At 53.4% G+C, this 23,990-nt stretch overlaps 1 protein-coding gene across 1 annotated transcript in view; it reads left to right on the top strand.

Annotated features, from left to right (window-relative positions):
• MXD1 (MAX dimerization protein 1) overlaps window positions 1-12,807 on the top strand; it is a 12,973-nt gene extending 166 nt beyond the window's left edge. Inside the window, exons 2-6 of the mRNA XM_014958702.1 lie at window positions 50-190; window positions 4,497-4,526; window positions 7,031-7,145; window positions 8,870-9,029; window positions 9,117-12,807. Coding sequence (XP_014814188.1) covers window positions 50-190; window positions 4,497-4,526; window positions 7,031-7,145; window positions 8,870-9,029; window positions 9,117-9,304 — 634 coding nt within the window. The 3' untranslated portion in view covers window positions 9,305-12,807. The remainder of the gene's footprint in view (window positions 1-49; window positions 191-4,496; window positions 4,527-7,030; window positions 7,146-8,869; window positions 9,030-9,116) is intronic.
• Window positions 12,808-23,990: the final 11,183 nt, after the last annotated feature.

Below are 23,990 nucleotides of genomic sequence, written 5' to 3'. Positions count from 1 at the left end.
CCCACTCCCCCGTCCGGTGCGGCCCGGTTTCCCCCCCCCACCGCCTCAGCCGGGCCCGGCGGGGACGGGCCGCCCGCCGTTGTGTCTCTGCAGAAGCCGAGCACGGTTACGCCTCGCTGCTTCCCGGCGGTAAGGACGGGGAGGCCCTACGGCGCCGCGCCAAGGCCAGGAAGAGCGGCGGCGGTAGCAGGTAACGGCCGGTACGGGGCGGGGGGGGACAAAGTGGGGCCCTGCCCCGGGAGCTGGGGAGGGATCGTGGGCGGACGGACCCCCCCACCCCCCGAGGCCTGGTGGGGCCTGGCCTGGCCGTTGCGGGGTGTTCGGAGACCCGCCTGGCAGGCCTGGGGGTGGGGGGTCCTGTTACCGGGGCCACTGGGCCCGGTAAGGTCCTGCTGTCACAGGGTGTGTTAAAGGGCCTGGCCCGGCTCGGGGGGGAACCTCCTATCACCGGATGAGCCAACCTGGGAAGCTCCTGTTGTCACAGGGCACCAAGCAGGGCTGGGGGGACCCTGCTGTCACCAGGGGGATGCTGGGGCTCCAGGGAGGTCCCACTGTCACAGGGCGTGTGGCCGGGCTGGGGACCCTCCTGCCAGGGGGTGACTGGATCCAGTGAGGTCCTGCTGTGGTGGGGATTGTGGCCGGGCTGGGGACCCTGCTGTTATGGGGTGACTGGATCCGGTAAGGTCCTGCCGTGGTGGGGATTGTGGCAGGGCTAGGGGGACCCTCCTGTCACTGAGTGACTGGATCCAGTAGGGTCCTTCCATCGTGGGGATTGTGGCAGGGCTGGGGACCCTCCTGTCAGGGGGTGCCTGGGATCTGGTAGGATCCTGCCATGCACAGGGCACCTGGCAGGGCTGGGGGACCCTCCTGTCATGGGGTGCCCGGATCCAGTAAGGTCCTGCCATCATGGGCTGTTGGCCCTCCTGTCACCAGGTGCTTGGGCTGTGCTACCATCCTGCCAGCTCCATGGTCTCCCACCACTATCTGCCACTCCTTTCCCCTTCATGCCTCTGCTGAGAGATTCCTGTTGGCACCTCCGGTCCCCCCGTCCCCAAATTTGGACCGGCCCAGGCCAGTGTCTCTCCGGAACATCCCGGTGAGACGCGAGGGGAAACCTCCCGTCTTGGGCAAATTTGGGTAGGAAACGTGCAACCATTTGACGTGGCGGAGGAGTTTGCTTGAAGGGAATGTGGAAGTTGGGCTTTTGATTTCAGGCTTGCTTATGCTGAAGCTCGGGAAGTGAAACTGCTCTCAGTCCATGAGGATTCTCTGTAAAGAAAGCAACATTTTTCTAATATGCTTTTGGCCAAGTGCAGGGAATTGCTTGGGTTTTGTTTGACGGTTAATTTAAATCACCTGGTCCTGCTTTCCTTTGAAAAAAGGAAATTCCTTAATTATCCTCCTTGAAATCCATTCAGAGCCTTGAAGCATGTTATTCCTTGCTGATGTTAAATATGCAAGTCCCACCAGTCTGGATTTGGTTTTTTTGGGGGGGAATATTTAATTATGCCTCCCCATGCCCATGGATTAATCACTTAACTCTCCCATGTCTCGTTTTATTCACTTGCTCATCTGTTTTGTAGGACAGAAACTGTCACCTCAGAGCTGTGGTGCAAACCAGAGTCACCATGGGGACTTCTTTCTTTCCAGCACCCATTGTGCTTTATTTGCTCACTTTAATAACATTAAAATCACTAAGGTGTTGTTGAGGGGAAATTTTCGGCTGACTTTCAGGAGGGCCAGCTCTGGAATGCCACCTCTGTGCTGGGACATGCACATGTAGCCCCTTGAAACTCCTATGAGGGAAATTTCATCGGGCAGAGTGAAGTCTGAGCAGGTTCATCCCGACACGTCACCGGTGGCCAATCACTTCCTTTCTGACTGGCTTATTTTAGGCTGTTTGCCCAGGGAGGAGCAACGAGGCGATGTCACCAGATATGTCACATTTTCCTGGTTGGGAGCAAACTCATCTGCGTGACGCAGTGACAGCTGACCTTTGGTAGCTGCTGTAACAACAGATACCACCTGGAACGCCCCATGAGTTTTGTTCGTACCCTGAATCCCGTTCTCTCCCCGAGCTGGGGCGTTCCCGTCTCCTCCCAAGCCGGGGTTTCGGGGCTGCTGGGTCCCCATTAGGGGTGCAGGAGGCAGATGAGGTCTCTCAATCTCCTCTCAAGCAGGCTCTGAGTGAATTAATGGGTGTTTGTTGCCCCTGCACACGCTCCAGATTTCCTTTTCGGAAGATTTAGAGGTTGTTCTTCACTTAAATCGTAACAGCAGAGCAAAGGTCTGCGTTGTGTTAAGAAAAGAAGGGATAGCTGCAGCCCATGCTGTTACCTTCTTTGTTGTTATGGTCTGCAGAAGACTGTGTTTCGAAGGCAACACTGGTGACCAGCTGAAGTTTTGGGGCTTGAAGGCAAGGTTTCAGCTAGCAAGAGGCACAGTCAGCGGCTCAGTGGGCAGGAAGGTGCTCAGAACGGGCTCTGGGGGCACGGAGCCAAGCACTCTGCCAGCCCTGGGGTAAAGCTGCCATCCCCTCTGATCCCCTCTCCCTTTTTACTTTATCCAAAATTAAAATCTGTCAACTAGGGAACCGTTTTTCTAAATATTAGCAATTGCGGATTCAAACAAAAAACAAAAAAACCCCTCAGGCTAAGGGGGTCTGAAACAAAGCTGTGGAAGAGGGAAGGGATTTGTTATTAATAAAAGTGTAGGGGTGATGGGAGCCTTCATGTCTGTCAGCACCGATGCTCAAAAGGTGTTTCGTTTATTTATGATCAAGGGGAGAGCTCAGGCTTGCTGCAATCCATCGCCTTGCATGGGGTTTGCAAGCACTGGGGTGAAAGGTTTGGTGTGAAACACAGGACTTTTATCCAGAAAAAAAGTTCAATAGAGAGATAGACACCATGGGAGCTGAAGGCCCAAGTCCTTCCCAGCTGTTTGGAGATGCTCTGCTCAGGAGAACTCGGAACAACGCCTGTCTGTTTAAGTGAGAAGCTTCTCCACTGGAATTGAATGGTTCTGGACTCTCCAATCTCCTGCGAGCAGGATGCTGGCCTTTGGGAGCAGATTGCTTCAACTGGTGCCAACGGAAAGAAAACAGGAGCTGGGCTGAGATGAGTCTACTTAGAAAGACGGGAGGGCTGTGATGGCTTCCTGACCCATGGTGATCCATCGCAAAATGCTGCTGGCCAAGCGAAGAAGACTCCAGCAGGTGTCTTCAACCAGTGTGTCGGTGGCATCCCTTGTTTTCCTTCAGTGTCAGGGCCTGGGGTGTCCTTATCTGGACACCAGTGGATTTTCCACCTCCTTAGGTTTTCAAGCACATAACATTTTCCTTGAATTAGAGTAGGTGGCTTCTCAAACTTTTAAGGAGAGCCTGGGCAGGGAAGTGGCTCTTCCCTGGGTTTCAGTCCTGGTGACACAAGCAACATGGCCTTGTAGCTGTTCTGGGTTCCGATGGAGAGAAAATAAGTAGTAGCTTGTTTTCTGCCTTTTCTTAGCTTTGTCGAAATTAGGAGCTTGGGGGGAACTCGTAAATGGACGTATTGCCCACCTGGGTTTTAACATCACGTTTGGCATTTCTTGTTAAGAGCTGCTAACCCGTTGTTGGACACAGGGAATCTTTTCTTTACGTCTTGTCTTCCTGGCAGCTCACCCTGGTTTTGCAGAGAGACAACCAGCTGAGCAGTGGAGACAGGCATGAATGTCATCAGGACTTTGGGGGCTCCCTCCCAGTCCCCATCTTGTATGGCTGGCGTGTCCTGGGCTGGTTTGGGGCTCCTGGCACAAGACACGACCTCTTGGATGCTGTGCAGCCTTCAAAAAGCAGTATGCTTTCCCCAAAGGTGGCACCGAGCACCCGAGCTGTCGGCCCCCATCTCTTCACTTTATATGCCACTTTATATGTAGATTCTCCTCTTGCTTTCTCTGCCCTTCTTGCGCAAGAAGTCTTTAAGAAGCTGCTTTAAAAAAAAGCTCAGCAGCGCACCTGCGCTGTCCGAAAACCTGCTTTCTTTCTGATAGAGGCTCGGTTGCAGGTTTGTCTTGTGATGGAGCAACTTCCCTCCCCCTGCCTGGGTATCAGCCCTTCTGCCCTGTGTTCTCAGGGCTGGTGCTTCCCCTTTTCCACCACAGGCCCAGCAAACGCTCGCTGTTGGGTGGCGTACCCTCTCTTGCGTCATGGTACTGCTACCGCTGCTTAATCCTAGTCCTGATCCTAGTCCTTGTTCTAAAACTGGAGGCTCTCCTCATTAAAATCCCATTTTATGGTTTCACTGGCCTTTTAATTACCATTTATCTCGCAAATTCTCTGTTGTGCTGGGCTGTCTGCATCCCTTCCATCGTTATCACCGTCCCCGGGCTACCAAGTGGGTCTGAAAACCCCTGAGGTTGGCAAGTTTTCTGGGGAGCATTTACTAAGGCCCGTGTGTTAATCCTAATTGCGGTGTACTTAGTCAGATGGAGGAGTTAATCAATTGTTCTTTCTTTTTCAGGTCGACACACAATGAGATGGAAAAGAATAGGTGAGTGTCGGAGCCTCGTCAGGAGCTGGGTTTGGGCGAATCGCTGTTTTTCCAGGGGTTTGCAACTGGGGCTGGGGAGCCGAGGCAGGGTTGAGGTGGGGAGTGGGTGGAAAGGGACGGGATGGCGGGATAAAGTGACCACCAAGGAGGTTCCTGACGTGGCCCAAGGTGAGTGCTTGAACTTGAGGCGTTCCTTGTCCTTGGCTGCCGGAGCAGCTGTGCAATAAGGAAGTGGGAATGATATTTCTCTCCTCTGCTAGCTTCTGGTTGACAAGCGAAACCCTTTGTCCTGCCTCTCAGCTTGCCAGGGAGAAGGGTTTCCAGCTCTCTCCCAATTCCTGGGGGCAATCCTGTGCCAGGGGATGGCTAGCATCCTCTGCTTGCCCGCAGTCGGGCTGTAGGTACACGGCTGGAGCTGTGCACACAAATAACTGTGATTATTTGAGACAGATTGGTACGGTCCAGCTGAAAGATGGCTTTGTGGCCTCCGTGGGCTGCTCTTGTTCTCAGCATGGCTTGGGTGCAGCTCAAACCTTGCCATGTCCTGCTGCCAGCAGAGGATTCTTGTGAACTCGGTCAGTTTGTATCTTAAGAGGCAGTGTCCCAAGTGACACAGCTTAGAAAAGGCATGGGCCATTTATTCCTCATTTGAGAAGGCTGAGAAAGTTCTAATTTGATTACTTCAGGCTCACCTTGCCTCCTTCTGGTCTTCTTTAGAGCAGAGCTGTGTCGAAATCCCGCTGGTAACGTTGCACAAGTGAATGCAGTAAATGCTCCGTCTTTTCCACCCCTTCAAACAGGGTGGCTGGAGAAATGGGCTTCTCTCTGCACAGAGATTACGCGCTTCTTCATTCCTTGTTAGAGATGCTTTAAGCCAACGGTTAAGCCAGCAAATCACCAAAATTTGCCAGCTTCCCCCCTCCCCAGCATGAGGAGCAGCTGGGCTTGGTATGGAGAGGGGGACCAATGAGAAGATGGACACCTCATGAAGTGTAAGGACAAGGGCAATGAAATAAGCCGAGGGGTTTGGAAGGTCCTTTGCCCAGGAAACGAATCCTTCGAGGGCTTTATTTTTTATTAAGAGCCAGGGGGATTTTGGGGGTGGGGTTTAAGCCTGGCAGCAGTTTCAGCTGGGTGAAGCAAGGCAGAAACTTTTACATATGCTGTGCCACTGACTTCGGAGCAGAAACCCCAGTTTGACTCCGGCGCTGGCGTTGTGTAATCCAGAAACTTGCTGCACTCCCTCCCCTCTGCGTAACTTCTGCTGGGCAGGGCGGGCTGGTTTGGTGCCATTTGTTGTTTTTTCTGGTGTGAACGGCCAGTGTGACAAGGCTTTATTTTTTAGCAGAGGTAGCTGAAGATTTTGATTTGGCTGCCACGGCCCTCACAGAGTGTGGCTGGGCTGGCTCCTTATCGGTAGATCTCGCAGGTAAATCGCTTGTAAGCCACCACAGCGTGGTCAGACAGGTCTGCACCGCTCCGGGCAGCTCTTCCTGCCCCTGCTCAGGAAAATAATCTTTGCAAAGGCTCATCTTTGAGCCTGTCGGTGTTTGGGATTCACCCAAAGAGTCAAAATCACGTGTTTTGTTTGAATTGTAATTCAGGAGGTACTTTGTGTAGGCAAATGCCTGTTTACTCCTAGTGTGCCCAAAACAAGATAGGCAGGTACTTGCAAAATCCCAATTTGCAGCTGCCTGTGTCGATTGGGTGTTACAAGGGTGGGTGTTGCAACCAGTGCCCAAGAATGTGACCTAAATCTTGGGGTTGGAGTGCTGAATGGAAGGGAAACCAGCCCATGCTGGGAGCATCCTGGTTATCCACGGATAAAGGGAACTTCCTGGAGGAGGAAGAGTTTCCCTCAGCAGCGGCATGCACGCAGTGAAGCGTTAGCTGGCGTATTAATGCAGACAAAATCCAGGTGTTATATGGAGGGAGGGATTCCTGGCAGGCTCCTGGCAGCCGAGGAACGTGGTACTACTTAGGGCCAGCATTCCCTCAGGGAGCTGGGTTTGTTTTGACCTGAGCCACGCGTGCCAAGGCGATGGATCCGAAACCAGCCCGTCCCTACTAAAAACAGGGAAAGAAAGCGCTCCCAAGGGATGTTCTGGGTTTACAGCGGCGTGGCGTCGGCCCAGGCGGCTTCAGCTGTCGGCAGAGCGATGACCAAACAGCATCTCTGTAAGGGAAGCTTTTTGGGAGAAGAAAGACCAAAAGTGGATACTCTAACCCAAAAAGTCAATGTCTTTGGCAGCTCCTCACCAGGAAGTGTCCCGACAGCCCGGCAAGGTTTTGTCAGAGTTGGCCAAAGCTGGAGTAGGGATTTTGAGAGATGTCCTTTTGTCTGGCTGCAGTTTTCACCCAGTGTATGGAACCCACCGGAGTGTAGGAAGGCGTCTGGCTTGGCTTAGCTTCCAACCACCCTGATTATCCACGCTCGCAGGGGTGAAATGCCATTTGGGAAGCAGGTACCTGACTGCTGAGCATGTTGTGTGTTCTTCTCACAGGCGTGCCCATCTGCGGCTCTGTTTGGAGAAGCTGAAGGGGATTGTACCACTCGGACCCGAAGCCAGCAGACACACCACCCTGAGTTTACTAACGAAAGCCAAATTGCACATCAAGGTGAGCATGGACTCGTTTAGTGCCACTGAACCCACCCGTTGTGGGAGACACAAGAAATGGGGCTCCATCCCCGTGGGGTGGGTTCCAAGCTCAGTTTGAAGAGCAGCACCACTGCCTGGGGCGCAGGGCTTTGGGTGCCTGGATCCTCGAGCTGGGATGAAAGTAACAGGCAGGTCAGGACCTTGTTTTGGAAATACTGACAGCAGTTAATGGTGTCGCGGGTCGGTATTGCCCTTCTCGCAGCTGGCACAGTGAGTCCGTGTGATTCTCCTTATCAACAGGCTAACAGAGGGCTGCCATGCTGTTTTACAGCCAAATTTCTGCCTCGTACCCCACACCACAGCAATGCCTGGAGGCCGCAGGGATGAGACTGGCTGCAGGATTGCAGGACAGCTGGGGTTTTCTCCGTTCTTTTCTACAGTATTTCCTACTTCACTCTTTGTCCTTTAGACTTTGATTTGTCAGGGCTCTCCTCACTGGGCGTATTCAGATCTCCATGAGCTGAGAGATAACGGGGGCATCGGGCTGTGTTCGACTTCCTGGTTATCAAAGACTCTAAAAATCTATAAATAGGATGGGGCTGGCTCCAGCCTAGCTGGGCATGTAAATTATTTGGAGGGGGAAGTGGCCTTTATGCGTCTTCTCCAACGGCCTTGGGGCAGGTCCGGACCTCTCCATCTCTAGGCCAGGGGCTGCACCCTGCTTTGATGTCCATCAGCTCCTGGAAGGATGAAAATTGCATCCATGCGACTCATGTGCTCGATGTCCTGAGCGTGGTGAAGCCGGGGAGCCCCTCGGTAGCTGGCAGCGGTCGCATTTGGGTGGTGTGGGTAGGGAAAGCGATGATTCAACGCTACAGACTTGGGGAAAAGTGGCTGGAAAGCTGCCCGGAAGAAAAGGACCTGGGGCTGTTGGTAGACAGCAGGCTTAACATGAGCCAGCAGTGTGCCCAGGTGGCCAAGAGGGCCAATGGCATCCTGGCTCGTATCAAGAATAGCGTGGCCAGCAGGAGTAGGGAAGTCATCGTGCCTCTATACTCAGCACTGGTGAGGCCTCACCTCGAGGGCTGTGTTCAGTTTGGGGCCCCTCACTACAGGAAAGACATTGAAGTCCTGGAGCGTGTCCAGAGGAGAGCCACCAAGCTGGGGAGGGGTCTGGAGAACAAGTCCTATGAGGAGAGGCTGAGGGAACTGGGCATGTTTAGTTTGGAGAAGAGGAGGCTGAAGGGAGACCTCATTGCCCTCTACAACTACCTGAAAGGAGGTTGTAGAGAGGCAGGTGTTGGCCTCTTCTCCCAAAGGACGAACGACAAGACCAGAGGAAATGGTCTGAAGTTGGGGCAGGGGAGATTTAGATTAGATATTAGAAAGAACTACTTTCCTGAGAGAGTGGTCAGGCACTGGAACAGCCTGCCCAGGGAGGTGGTGGAGTCACCATCCCTGGAGGGATTTAAGAAACGTATAGACATGGCTCTTCAGGGCATGCTCTAGTGCCCAAGGTTATTGGTTTATGGCGAGGTGTTGAGTGTGGGGTTTAGTTGGTGGGTGCGGTGTTTTTGGTGGGCGTTTGGTGTGGTGTGTTTTTTTGGGGTTTTTCTGTTTTGTTTTTTTTTTTGTGGTTGGACTCGATGATCTCAGAGGTCCCTTCCAACCACTAAGATTCTGTGATTCCCGTGTGGCTGGAGGCTGAGGAGCTCAGGGTGCCTTCTCTCTCATCCTTTGCAGCAGCTTCAAGACTATGAGAGGAAAGCCGTACACCAAATAGACAAGCTGCAGCGGGAGCAGCGGCACCTGAAAAGGCAACTGGAGAAGCTGGGGATAGAGAGGATAAGGATGGACAGTATCGGATCCACTGTGTCTTCGGAGCGCTCAGACTCGGATAGAGGTGAGACCCTGCCCTCGGGAGGGAGCGGGGCCGGCTGGCAGGAGGTCTGTCCGGCCATGCTGTAACGCTTAACCCTTCTTCTTGCAGAAGAGATAGATGTGGATGTGGAGAGCACGGATGATCTCCCTGCGGACCTCGATTGGAGCAGCAGCAGCCCAAGCGACTCAGATGAAAGAGGGAGCCTGCAGAGCATCTGTAGCGACGAGGGTTATTCCAGCTCCAGCGTGAAGAGGTTGAAGTTGCAGAGCAATCACAAGCCTTCTCTCGGTCTATAAGAAGCAACTCCCGCAGCTGTTTCGCCCGTCGCCGTTCCCCTTTTGGATCTCGTTAGGTAGCACACCGGACCGTCCCACCATTCTCTTGCACGTAAAAAAAAAAATATCTTAACGAACTGCCGACTGAAATGAAGCTGAGCTTTGCTGAAGTCCCAGAACCTGGCGTAGGGCAGCGGTTGGCAACCTGCTCCCTGGAGCTCGCCTCCGCCTGCATCTGCTGGCGTCTCTTCCCGTCCCAGACTCCTCTCTGCCAGACCCCACATTCCAGCCACATTTTGGTGCGCCCAAGAAGAATATCGCAGCAGTAACAGCAACCTCAAAAGCCCTCTGCTGGGATTTTTGGCTTGCTGTCACCGCACAGTATTCCCAATCTACTCTGCATATGCCCGCAGCAATATCACGTACCCAATAATCGGTGGCAGGGCCCAAATGTAAGAGTTTTTTGGGCGAGGATCTGAAGGCAGAGGTGACCTCTTGTGTAGTTTAGGTCTGGGATAGAGAGGAGGCGAGTTGGTGATCGGCAAGTGGAGCGTTTCATCCGTGTCTCATCTCAGGTGGGTGCAGGAATTGCACCGCCAGCCACCGGCGCCTTGCTCAGAGGGCTCCTCTCCGCCAACTCGAAATATCAAGGGTGGCAGCGCAGCCGCGTACAGCCCAGCCCAGCCCTGCCCTGCCGTCATCCCGGAGCCTCACCGGCACAGGGAACGCCGCTCGGGGAGGGCTGCAGGGCTTGGCACTCCCCATCCCCTGTCTAACAGAGGCTGAGGTCAGACGCCTTCGGTCTGGGAAGTTTTCTGTCCTACCTAAAACCAAACAGTCCCTGTCCCTGTCCTGTGCGACCTCCCACCTCCTGCTTCATGGCTGCACATCGCTGTTCCAGGCAAGCGCTCCTGGAATTTTTTTCACGCTTCTTGTCTCTGGGACAAATTTTTTCTACCTCGGAGAGATGAACAAAGATTATCTCCATCCCTTTAGCACAAAAAACAAAGATGATGCCTCATTTGTTTCACAGAAGCAATGCCCGGCCCCGTTCAAATCCATCGCGTGACAGTTTAGCAATAACCCGACAGTGAGGGGGAGTGGGGCAGCCTCCAGCTGTCAGCGCCCAAGGGGACCCCATGGATCTTCACTCAAGCACTTCTCCGGCTGGCGGAGATCTTTTCAGGCACTCAAATGGGCTCGTGAAGGATTTTGGTCGCCGCCTTAGGGAGAGAAACCCAAATATGCCAAGAAAGGGCCAGAGCCCTTCCCACTGCCCCGACAACTGGGGGTTCCCGACCTGAGAGCACACAGAAGTGTACAGAAAACACGCAAGCTCTAAATAGTATTTATTCCTTTTTCTACGTACTGAAGATAACATTCTTACGATATAATGCTTTTATAGATGTTCTGGAAACTTTGATACGTAGAGGTCCGCTAACAGAGACGTTTCTTTTCCCCTTGAGCCGGTCAAAGGTCCTTCCCATCCCCTCGGCAAACCTCTCGCTTGATCCCCGTTGGCACCTGGCAAGGAGCTGCTTTGCTCTCCAAGGGCTTTTCTTAGTGGTGGGAGGCAAAACCAGGCATCCCCTGCACCCGGGGTCTGTACCAGTCCCTTCAAGAAACGCAGTTTCCGAAATGCCGAAAGCCACTGAGACACTCCACAAAGTGAACAATATAAAACTCAGTTTCTTTTTCCTTTTTTTTTCTTTTTTTTAATATCCCCAGTCTATTTTTGGATCATTTGAAATCTTTGAGAGGCAAGAAGGATGGGAGACAGAGCTAACGGATTGATAAAAGCTCCCAAGTCTCAGCTCTTTTTGCACCTTCTGGATTTTAAAAGAAGAACAAAAAATCAAACCCATGAGGGATTCTTTTGGTTTTTTTAAAGCAGCCGTAATTTTTCAGACATCCAACAGATTTGCACTCACCTGTGGCTCGGATGCCTTTAGCATTGGAACACCCGAGGCCACCAGCCTTTGCTGCCCAAGCTCAAAATCCCCACGCTTTCAAAAAGGAGGGGGGGAACAAAGGCAAAAAGATGAGAAGCACAGAGAAAAGGAAGTGGAATATCAGCACTTTGAGGGGTTTGCCGAGAGCCCTCCCTCACCCTCTTTCAAAAACCGCCTTGGGAATCCCCCCAGAGCCACAGCTCTTGCTGCCCTTGAGCAGGGACGGGTGACGTCCGGCATCGGGAAAGCACCGTCGGGGTTCAACAGGAGGTAGAAAACAGTGGATTTTTGTTGTTTAGATAGGCCAAGTCTTAAGGTATCAATTTGGCGTAAATAATTATTTCTCTTCAGTGTTGTGCCTTTTTGAGTTGCCCACCTTTTTCTCGTGGTGAAACGCTGCGTGGGGGTTGCTTTTTTTTTTCTTTTTTTTTTCTCCCCCTTCTTTTTTTGTTTTCTCCCTAACTAATAATTATCGGACCTTTGCACTGTTGGGATGTGCTCCTCTCCAGCCTGTGGGCGAAGAGAAACGGGAACCCTCCAAAACGATGCACTAACCTGGTAGGAGGCTGGAAATCCGGCGGCTGATTCCCGGTGAGCGGCCAGGACCGTCTCTGGCGGCTTTTGCTCTCTCCGGGTCTTTGTCGGCCGAGGCGCCCGGCGGCTGTGCCAGCCTTTTCCTGGAATTCACTGATCCACCAGCATTCCTAAGAAATAAGCTGCAGGAAGGACATTTTTGTAGATTGTGATTAAAATAAAAAAGGGGATGCGAGGAGCTGCTCGCGCACCCCATGTTTACGACGGATCGTTGCACAGACAGACGTGAGTCGAAAACACGCTTTTTGGGGTTTGTTTTTTTTTTTTTGGTTTTTGGCTTTTTTTTTTTTTCTTTCCATTTTCCTTGCAGAAGGCAGATCTCAAACCGCTGCTTTGGGTGGCGAGAGACAGGACCCGCGGCCAGGCAGAGAATGGGAAGCTGCCGGGAACGGGGCTCTATCCAAATCCTTCCGGAGCCCACTGCTGCCCCGGTGCTTTGCTCCTTGACTTGTCCCCCCCATAAAGAAGGTTGGGACATCGCCTGCCGTCGCTTGCTCCCCAGGAAGCGCCGTGTCCTCGCTCTGCCATGGTTACGGCTGAAAACCGCAACGTTTCTTTCATCCTTTTAATTTCTCCAGCGTAGCGGTATGTGAGCCGTCCAAAATGTCAGATCCAGAACCATCCGGGCATTGCTTGGGTTTTCTCTGACGCATTTTATTTGTGCTTTTCCATCTTTTTCTCCTAACCTTTTGCTTCCCGAGAAGCGAACCTGTAGAGCATCGGCTTTATTTTGGTCAGTCAAGAGCCGGGGAGCGGCAGATGGGAGAATAGGAATTCTGTTTCCAGCCATTCAGTTCCTGCTGTAAATACCCTGTTGTCATTCGGAATCCTGTGTCAAGACCATCTAATGGTGCTTTTTATTACAGTTAGCACACGCATTTTTAGAAACTACGTGTTTTAGGAGACCTTTGCTGTGTATATGGATACTTCGGTATTGTTTGACTGTTAGAAAATAAATTATTTCATTATGAAAGAAAAGGGGTGTGCTGGCCGCTGCCTCGGGAAGCAAAGAGGAGGCTCCCAGGGATGTCTCCTGGATGGGAGATGGCAGCAGGGGGGCTCTGGAGCCTCCATCCCCTGCTTCCATGTTTTCATGTCCATAGGACAGAGCTTTGCTGCCGGGAAGGGTCCGGCACCCCTCTCCCCCCAACTCGGTGGGTTTTGCTCCACAACTGAGGGTCCCTGGGCCTGGGTGCTGGTGCCCCTGGGTGGGTGAGGGGCCCCATCCCATCCTCAGCCCCCGATGACCACAGCTGTCTGGGCTGGCACTGAGCCGGGCCAGGGCTCAGCACCCCCGAATCAAACCCCTGGGGCTCTCCCCAGGCTGGATCCGGCCACGGCTCCTCCGTGGAGCGGTGCCATTTCAGGCTCCATCCACCACCATCTCCAGCTATTGCTCCCAGACCAAAAGTGCCAGGAGGAAAAATGGTTGCTGGTTCTCAATGTCCCTGGGAAGTGCTTTCATCCCCCCACGAACCTTGGGGCTCCGGGCTTCCCTGGCAATGGAGTCCCCAAACCCACCTTTTTTTCACCCTCCCCAGGCCTGGGCTCAGACCAGTAAGCATCCAGCGCAATGAAGAGCCTTCCTGGGTAAAAGGGAGTGGGCAGAGCTGGGTTCTGGTGCTTTTTTTGCTGCTCTTTTGTGTTCGCAGCATCTCTTAACGTCCCAAACTGCTGGGGGATGAACTTGTCCAGCTGCGGGTTTAGGGGAGGCTGCTGTGGGCACGAATTGTCTCTGATGGCTGTGTGTTTCTGTGTGTTTGTTGATGATATTTGAAGGGTCAGCCCAGCACCACGGTACCCTGTGAGTTTTCCCAGAGCCCTTCAGAGGAAGCCGCTCTCTCTGCTGGTCGTGGTCTGTGCTTGGAGCCTCTGCTTGGTGTTTTTTTTTCCTCTTAGCTTTAGATTTGGCCCAGAAAGTGGTAAAAATATTATATATTTCCCCCCCTCCTTTATCCCCCAGGGACAGAAATTTGGGTTTTTTTCACTTTTCCCCCCAAGACAGAGTGCTTCGAGCTCCTCCTGGGAGTAGATGGGGGTTTCAAAAGCAGATTGCTGCTATTAAAGCTGTCCCATGTGCTCAAGCCCTGGAGAGCGATGCCCAGGCCAGCGGCATCTGAACCATCAAGCTGGTGGTCTGACAGGTTGGTTGCTGTCCTTTTTAACGCATAAAATGGGGAATACTGGACTGGAACTGCAGCCGTGGGGCAGCTGGTGTGGGATGGTTCTGGTCTTGGCTATTTCTCCCACACAGAATCATAGAACCATAGAATGGTCTGGGCTGGAAGGGACCTCCAAAGCCTCTGACCTCCCCGCAGTCAGCAGGGACATCCCCAACTAGACCAGGTTGCCCAGGGCCACATCGAGCCTCACCTTGAAAATCTCCAGGGAAGGGGCCCCAACCACCTCCCTGCGCAACCTGTTCCACCACCTTCACAGTAAAGAACTTGTTCCTAAGATCCAATCTAAATGTGCTCTTCTCCAGCTTCAAGCCATTGCCCCTCGTCCTGTCACTGCAGGCCTTTGGAAACAGACTCTCCCCAGCTTTCCGGTACCCCCCCTTCAGGGTAGGTCACTAGTAGGTCTCCCCAGAGCCTCCTCTTCTCCAGGCTGAACAACCCCAGCTCCCTCAGCCTGTCCTCGTAGCAGAGGGGCTCCAACCCCCTGAGCATTTTTGTGGCCCTCCTCTGGACCCGCTCCATCAGGTCCTTGTCCTTCCCGTATTGAGGGCTCCAGACCCGGACACAGCGCTCCAAGTGAGGTCTCACCAGAGCAGGGCAAAGTGGCAGAATCACTTCCCTGGATCTGCTAGCAACACTTCTTTTGATGCAGCCCAGGATGGGGGAATTGGCCTTCTGGGCTGCAAGGTCCCACTGCCTGCTCATGTCCAGGTGCTCATGTCCATCAGCACCCCCAAGTCCCTTTCCTCAGGGCTGCTTTCTAATACCTCACCCCCCAGCCTGTACTGATGATGGCGAGGATTGTTCCAGCCCAGGTGCAGACCCCTGCATTTGCTCTGTTGAATCTCATGAGGTTCACCTGGGCCCACCTCTCCAGCCTGTCCAGGTCCCTCTGGATGGCATCCCATCCCTCTGGTGGATCGACAACACCACACAGCTTGGTGTCATCTACAAACTTGCTGATGGTGCTCTCAATCCCTCTGTCTATATTGTTGATAAAAACATTAAACAGTACTGGTCCCAGCACAGCCCCTTGAGGGACACCACTTGTCACTGCTCTCCATCTGGCCTTCAAGCCATGGAGTACTACCCTCTGGATGCAACCACCCAGCCAATTCCTTATCCACTGAACAGTCCACCCATCAAATCCGTATGCCTCCAGTTTGGCAAGCAGGATGTTGTGGGGGGACCATGTCAAAGGCCTTACTGAAGTCCAGATAGATCACATCCATAGGTCTCCCCTTATCTACTGACCTACTCACTCTATCATAGAAGGCCACTAGGTTAGTCAGGCAGAAGGTCACTAGCTTAGATGCACATGTGTACATCTTCGCCTGTGTGTCTGTGTTGAATCTGATCTCCTGGTGAGCCTTTCTTCCTCCTCCGGCCCTGGCTGGCTGGTGTCCACCCCCCATCCTCGGGGACCACCTGGGGAGAGCCTTCAGGGTCCCCCTCCTCATCTCTGACATTCAGCTTTTGGCAGCATTAAATAACCAGTACCCAAGTGTCGGTTCGCCCTGAGAAGTTTCATTGATGGAATTGTCAGAGTTGGAAGGGACCTCTAGAGATCATCTAGTCCAACTCCCCTGCTACAGCAGGGTTGCCCAGAGCATGTCACTCAGGACTGTATCCAGGCGGGGCTTGAAGATCTCCAGAGAAGGGGGTTTCCATCAGCTTTGGTTGGTTCCCCGAACTGGCGCCAAGTGCCCAGTGTTGGGCTGGTATTTATGAACCCATAGAATCATCCCGGGGAAGGGGGAAATCCCTTCGGAGGTGACCAGTGAATTCAAAATGCCTGAGGCCACGCAGAGGGGGTGAAGCAAAGTGGGATTAAGCGAGGTGTGAGGGATAAAGACTATGGCCAGTAGGTGGAGGGAGGTCACTCTCCCCCTCTGCTCTGCACTGGGCAGGCCACAACTGGAATCCTGCATCCAGTTCTGGGCTCCCCAGTTCCAGAGAGACAGGGAACTGCTGGAGAGAGTCCACTAAGATGGTGGAGGGATTGGAGCACCTCCGTTACGAGGAAAGGCTCAAAGAGCTGGGGCTCTTTAGGCTGGAGAAGAGAAGGCTGAGGGGAGACCTTATTAATGCTTCCAAGTCTCTAAAGGGTGGGTTGAAGGAGGATCGAGCCGGACTCTCTTCAGTGCCTCCCAGGGACAGGACGAGGGGCAATGGGCACAAGATCCAGGGGGGTGTGGGTTGGGTGGGACGTGGGAAGGGGGTCCAGGGGGATGTGAGATCCAGGGTGATGTGGGGTGAGTGGACATGGCCTGGGGCCAAAAGCCACCTCCTGGCTGGCATGATGGCAGGAGGGGCAGCCCTGCTGAGACTTGCTGGACTGGTGGCCAGCTGTGTGCTACATCTGGTGCTGGTGGGAGCTTTCGGAGTGGCTCTGGGTGCTGGCACACTCCTGTCCTGAGTCCGGGTTGGTCTTTGTGGTCCGTCTGGTGGCAGAGCTGAAAGGAAGCAGAAAGGCTGCGGAGCATGAGGGAGTGCGAGAAAGCAATGGGTGGAATCAGGCTCCGAGCTCCCCGAGAGAAGACCCACCAAAAAATCCCAGAGCTAAAGGAGATCCTGTACCCACCCCCTGCCAGAGCGAAGGCAGTGGCCAAACGGAGAGCTGTGAATGGGGGCAAGTCTGTGCTCGGGGTGGCAAGCGAACCCCCTCCTTGCCCACCCCAACACCCAGGTGCCTCTACACAGTAGGTGTGAAGCCCTGGAGGGGGTGGGCCAGCCCATGGATGATGTGGAAGAGGGTCAGGCTACACCAGAAGAGCCACCAGGACCAGAAAGGCCCTGTTTAACAACCACCTCCCCAAGGAAGAAGAGGCGGGTTGTAGTTGTGGGTGACTCCCTTCTGAGGGGAACAGAGGGTCCGATGTGCAGGGGAGACCCTCCTCTCAGGGAATTCTGCTGCCTCCATGGGTCAGGGATGTCACTAGGGAGCTTCCCAGTCTGGTTGGTCCCTCGGACTGTTACCCACCACTGCTCTTCCATGTGGGTGGTGATGAGTGGCCACACGTAGCCCAAGGGAAATCAAAAGAGACTTGAAGGCCTTGGGAAGGGCAGTAAGGGAATCTGGGGTGCAGGTAGTCTTCCCTTCTCTTCTCCCAGTTACAGGCAGTGACTCTGGAAGAAGCAGAAGTGCTCAGTCTGTCAATACGTGGCTCCATGGACTGGTGTCACCGTGCCACAATTTTGGGTTTTTTGACAATGGGATGGCCAGCATGGCACCAGGCAATCATCGGATGGGATTCATCCTCCTGAAAAGGGGAAGAGGATGTTTGCTCATGAATTAGTGGGGCTCACTGACCGAGCTTTAAACTAGGGTTGTTGGGGAAGGAGGAGATTGCCCTGCTTGCTCGAGGACAACGGATGATGCCCTAAGGTCTGAGGGATGGGTCACCAGTGGAGGCCCTCAGCCTGTTGCTCTGAGATGTGCTGCGTACCCTGCAGCACGCTCCAAGTCCTATGGGGATGAGCCAGGGGCCCCTGAGGCAATAGGAACTGGGGAGTCACAGATAAAACACCTCCAAACTACCTGAAGAACTACGAAGGAACTGCAAGTCAGCTCCATCAAGGGCCCAGCCGAGGTGCCGCTGGGCAAACACATGTAGTGTGGGGAATAACGAGAGGAGTCAGAGATGTGCCCATGTCACCAGGGCTATGATCTCATTGGCATCAGAGACGTGGTGGGATGACTCCTATGACTGCAGTGATGAAATGGAAGGATACAGGCTCTTCAGGAAGGACAGGCTGGGGAGATGGGGAGGGGGTGTTGCTCTCTCTGTCAAGGACCAGCTGCAGTTCATGGAGCTTCACCTGGGGATGGATGAAGAGCTGACCAAGAATTTACGAGTTGGGATTAAAGGGAGGGCAGGGAGAGGTGATGTTACAGTGGGTCTGCTACAGGCCAGCTGACCAGGAAGATGGAGCCTATGGGGCTATAGAGATATAGCCCCATATCTCTATAGCTATAGAGATAACCTATGTCTATCTCTGTAGACAGATAGGAGCAGCATCATATTCACAGACCTTGGCCCTCATGGGGGACTTCAGCCACCCTGGTATCTGTTGGAGGGACAACACAGCAGGGACACAAGAAATCCAGGAAGTTCTTGGCATGTGTCAATGACAATTTTCTTCCGCAAATGGTAGAGGAGCCCAACGAGGAGAGAAGTCATACTGGACCCTGTCCTTACCAACAAAGAGGGGCTGGTGGGGAATGTCAAACTCAAGGGTAGCCTGGGCTGCAGCGATCATGAAATGGTAGGATTAAAGATCCTCAGGGCAGTGAGGAGGGTGTGCAGCAAGCTCACTACCCTGGAGCTCAGGAGAGCAGACTTTGGCCTCTTGAGGAACCTACCTGGTGCAGTACCATGGGATAAAGCACTGGAGGGGAGAGGGGCCCAAGGAAGCTCGTTAGTATTGAAGGATCACCCCCTTCAAGATCAGGAGAGGTGCATCCCAGGAAAGAATCATAGAAACATAGAATCATTCAGGTTGGAAGAGACCCTTGGGATCATCGAGTCCAACCATCTCCCCTACTCTACAAAGTTCTCCCCTACACCATGTCCCCCAACACCGCATCTAAACGGCCCTTAAACACATCCAGGGATGGTGACTCAACCCCCTCCCCGGGCAGCCTGTTCCAATGCCCGACCACTCTTTCTGTGAAAAATTCCTTCCTAATGTTCAGTCTAAAGCCAGGAGGCCTGCAAGGATGAGGATGGATCTCCTGGACAAGCTCAAAAGCAAAAAGGAGGTCTACAGAGGGTGGAAGCAGGGACGGGTAGACTGGGGGGAATACAGAGAAAATGTTGGAGTGGCCAGAAACCAGATTAGGCAAGCTAAAGATCAGATAGAATTAAATCTGACCAGGGAGATCAAGGACAACAAGACAAACTTGTATGTCAGGGACAAAGGGAAAACTAGGGAAGATGTGGGCCCTCTCCTGAAGCAAACAGGAGACTGGTCACCCAGGATATGGTGAAGGCTGAGGTACTAAATGACTTTTTCACCTCGGTCTTTACCGGCAAGGGCTCCAGCCATACAGCTGAAGTTGCAGAAGGCAAAACTGGGGGCTATGAGAATGAAGAACTGCCCACTGTAGGAGAAAAACTCGCAAGAGAGATAAAGAGACTTGTGAGTTTAGAAAAAAACTGAACTACCTTAATGAAATATTAGTAATAAAATAAAAAGGAAATAATGAAACAGATACGGATCAGTCATTTATGATTTATCTTTGTACACAAAAGTTCATTAAGTCTACTTAGTTCATGATTGCAGGGTCTCATCTATTACATCAGACTCAGGATAGAGTATTCTCACCCAGGGTTGAATTTCCTTGAGGTACACATTGAATTTCTCCATTCTCCAGTGTCACCCACCAAGTACATCCAGGTCCTTGAGAAAAAACTGTCCCACAAATGGGTTTGCCTTTGCCCGAGGCAGGAAAAAGCCAAACAGTTTTCCCCGGCATATTCCTTTCATGCACCACAGGGACTTCATCCCCTTCTACGGTGTGTAAAAGGTCCGATTGAACAGGATCAGCTCGACCAATGGATCCCCTAGTGTTAACCAACCAGGTGTTTCTGCTAAATGTTTTTTCCCAATTTTTAATGGTTCCACCACCCGTTGCTTTCAGGGTGGTGTTTAACAGCCCATTGTATGGCTCCATTTTCATGGTTTCACCACCCTCACAGCAAAGAAGTTCTTCCCCAGATGTCATCTTAATCTCCCCTCCCGCCTCATCCTAGGGCTTCCCTCCTTCATCATGAGTCCTTCTCCAGCTTTCCTGGAGCCCCTTGAGGGACTGGAAGGGGCTCGAAGGTCTCCCTGGAGGGTCTAGGAGGGCACTTTCCCTGGTCGGCTCACTTATCAGCTACATGAGGAAGTTATCCTCCACACATTCCAGGAACCTCCTGGATTGTTCCCTGTCAGCTGTGTTGTACTCCCAGCAGATATCGGGGAGGTTAAAGTCCCCCACAAGAACAACAGCAAGCGACTGTGATATTTCTCCGAGTTGCTTATAGAAGGCTTCGTCCACCTCACTGCATTGGTTGGGAGGTCTATAGCAGACTCCCACAGCGATGTCACCTTTATTTGCCCTTACCCTAATCCAAACACTCTCAACCCTGTTGTCACTACACTTAATTTCTGAGCTATCATAGCATTCTCTGACATACACAGCCACTCCGCCACCTTTCCTTTCCTGTCTGTCCCTCCTGAAGAGCTTGTAGCCCTCGATTGTGGCACTCCAGTCGTGTGAGGCATCCCACCACGTTTCTGTGATAGCCACTATGTCATAGTTTTCCTGGTGCATTGTGGCTTCAAGCTCCCCCTGTTTGTTGTTCAAACTGCGTGCATTGCTGCCACTACGGCCCACACAGCAGTGCGACTGATCTGTATTTATTGCAATGTCTTTATTCTGAAACCAATGGCTGATGCCTGGAGCCATCGGTGGGGAGTCTTGCTGCAGCCCAAGCCCGTACCCTAGTGGGCCCGCCTCATGCTCCTGCAGGAGGATGAGGACGATGGGCTTGGGTTGGGGTTCAGTCTCTGTGGGGGCAGAGGGGTGCTGGGCTGGTCCGTCCCCAAGGGCTGGCTGGCCGAGGGAGGTAGGGGGGTGGTTTCTGGGTCTCCATGGATGATTTTCCAGGCACAGGCGATGGCTGCTGTTGTTGGGTCCGTCTCTCTGAGGTGCTGGGACAGGTGCAAGTCTTAGTAGTAGAAGCTGGGTTGAGCTTTTAAAGCTTTGGCTTTGGCGAGGCGCCTGTGGGGAGAGGAGGCTGCTGAGGCCCCAGCACATCATAGAATCACAGAATCTATCACAGAATCATAGAATGGTTAGAGTTGGAAGGGACCTTCAAGATCATCTGGTTCCAGGTCTCCTGCCCTGGGCAGGGTCACCTCCCACCAGACCAGGTTGCTCCAAGCCCCCTCCAGCCTGGCCTTGAACCCCTCCAGGGATGGGGCAGCCACAGCTTCTCTGGGCAACCTGGGCCAGGCTCTCATCACCCTCACAGCAAAGAATGTCTTCCTGATATCTAGTCTAAATCACCCTGACTCAGCTGCTCTGCACGTGCTGGGAAGGAGAGTGAGGGGACCAGAGCTGGGCACAGCTCTGCAGGGCCAGGAGAGCCTCCTGCTCTTCTTTCTTGGCGTGCCTGGCAAAGAGCAGCACTCGGCTCCCCTGGCCAGACAGGGGGACAGCCCTCGGCTCCTTGTTTGGTGAGGTGCTCTCCATCCCCTTCTCAGAGGAGGGATCTGAAGAGACACACACCGCTGCAGGGACGTAGAATGGTTAGAGTTGGAAGGAACCTTAGAGACCGCTGGACTCGATGATCTCTGAGGTCCCTTCCAACCCTAACCATTCTATGATTCTATGACAAGAGCCCTGCCATTGCTGATAACACGCACGCTGGCAGTCTTGGGGTGCAGGTGGGACAGACCAACTCTCTCCAACGCAAGGCCCATAGCAGGGAAGGTTCCTCACCGTTGCTGGGACCATGCATTGCTGGGACACCTTGGTCTAGGTGAGTGTCTGGGAGTTCTGGCCTCACCTGATGGAGTTTGGCCAGGACCTAACTCAGCACTCCAGAATACCCGAACTCTACATGCTTCACGGCTCAGAGCAGCCATCTAATACAGAAATTTGGCACCTCACCCCTGCAACAACTTACTTTTTTCTCTCCCTCCACAGGCAGATCCCCCAACACAGACCCATCCCAAACAGCATGGTGCCTAAGATGGCCATGATGCCTTCTGTGCAGTACTTCCAGAAATTTGTAGGTTCCTTGGCATTTGCGTTTCTCGTGCCATCCACACCTGGAGGAACAGTTCTGTACGTCAGTGTGTCCAGCTTGCTACTGCTGGTCTCACAGGAGGTCCCACGGGGCCAACAGATGTTCTCTCTCCCCTTGTCAGCATCTCTGAGCGAGGGAACATCCTGGGGCTGCCACGTTTCCCTCGTTTCAGTAGAAGCAAAGGGAATTCCCAAAGCCATTGCAGATCAAGACACTCTGGAGCATCTTTCTCCTCCCGCCCCCAGCTCTCCCTCCCCAGCCAAGGACCCACACCCACAAGAGTCAGGGACAGAGTCAGGCCCCCCCCGGGAGACACCCCAAACTCTCCCTCTTTGCCTTTTCTCCAGCGTGGGCACAGCTTGTGTGCCCCTCATTTTCAGTACGTGCCTCCCACGTCTGGTCCCCTGCGAGACTGCTCAGTACCTGGACTCTGTGGAAAAGAGTTATCCATCCCAGCAAAGCGGGCTTCCCCAGGGTTGGACCGCACTGCCAAAAACCAGAGAAACATAAAGCCTCAGCGTGGCTCAGGCACAGAGGGTGCAGAAGGACGGTGCAGGGTCCCTCTACGCCGTGCCCCTTCTATCAGTGCACCCTTTGGGACCCCAGTTGACAGGAAGGATCCCCTGCTGTTGTGACTTACGGCCAGCTCTGGGATGCAGGTGTTGCAGGAGGCACATTTGATTAAGAGTCCTATTTCCCCCCATCTGCTGAGCGTGGTTCAGGCGGCCTTGTTCCCCAAATGGCAAAGTCCTGAAACTCTGGTGGACTGGCTGTGGAGGTCGGTGAGCATTTCCCGCACCCGCAGCGGGTTATGTGTGAGCGTCTCTCTGGCACACTGCTGGCCATCACCTCCACACACCAGAGGGGACAGTCCTCCTCAGAGAGCTGTTCTCTGTACTCATTGTGCTCTGTGCTGCCTCAGTACCATTGCTCTGTGCTAACAGTTTGGCTGCTGACACCTCCTGCGGTAGCGGGCACCAGGGGAAGAGCCTGCAGACGCCCAGGGATTGCGATTCAGGAGGCTGGATGACTTGTGGGACAGCAATTACCTGGCACACCTGGTGATTGCATTGCCCTTGTTTCTTCATCAGAGATGGGCGCTGCCCGACTGTCTCCTTTCTGAAGCACCTTCTGGTCCATCACTTTTGAAAGAAAGTAGGTCAGTTTAATTGGAAGCAATGGTTCCTCGTCAGGAACACAGTATCTTCAGGAGGCAATACTTCTCAAAATACATGAACGCATTAAGAAACATTAAAGCGCTTCTAAGCCTGGGAATTTGTGGGTACACCCAGTCACTAGTCCAAACAACGTGTCCTTCATGGAGAACAATTTAAGCGCTAGACACTTTTGGGTTTACCAGTGCACACAAGAGCCCACAGTGCCCCAAGAGAAGTGGAAACCCACACCCAAGTTACCTAAAACACAACTGGGAACAGACTGCTAACACCCCCCTCCCCCCGAGATGGACTTCACAGCCCTTCATTTGAGCTGCCTTCCTGTTAGGTGTCCTGCCTCAAGCTGGGTGTCCAGCTTTCACGTGTCCCTGACCGCGAGATAGGGATGTCCTCAGACATCAAGGAGCACAACGGGGCTGGAGCAAGCTGTGAAGCTATGAAGCTGGGGCTGCTCCCATCCTGGGCAGGGCAGGCCTGCAGCCCAGGCAAAGTCTGCCAACCCCAAACTGCCCGCGCATCCTCTTGGCCGCCCAAGGGCACTCTCCCCTCCGGCGACTGGCAGGGTGCTGGCCCTCTCACGGCTTCTCTGCCATCAGCTCCTTGGCAAGTGCCTCACGCACTCAAGGCATGAGCACCTCCAGCTCCTGCCAGCTGGACACCACCGTCTGCCCAGAACAGCTCTGAGGAGTAAGGCTATAACTGGGGCAGCAGCTCTCCTGGGGACTCAGCTTGGGGCACAACTGGCAGCAGAGACCCTGGACCATCTCTGCCTGCAGCTCCCAGTGCCTGCAAGGCGTGAAACGGAGCGTCACTGCGGGGAGGCTCTGATCCATCCCTTCCAGCTGTGGAGGCTACGGCTTCTCCACACAGGCATCTAAAACCTCAGCTTCCCCAGCCTTCCGGTTAAGAGTGATATATGCCCACCATGTGCTTTGTCCAGCTCTTTCAGGAGTTCCTTTAAGACTTGTAGTGACCACTGAGATTGTCTTTTTTCAGCT

This window comes from Calidris pugnax, unplaced genomic scaffold (genome assembly GCF_001431845.1).
Source record: "Calidris pugnax isolate Ruff unplaced genomic scaffold, ASM143184v1 scaffold244, whole genome shotgun sequence".
Classification (NCBI taxonomy): Eukaryota; Metazoa; Chordata; class Aves; order Charadriiformes; family Scolopacidae; genus Calidris; species Calidris pugnax.
Note: the sequence above shows the minus strand (reverse complement) of the source record. Positions and strands in the feature narration are given on the sequence as shown.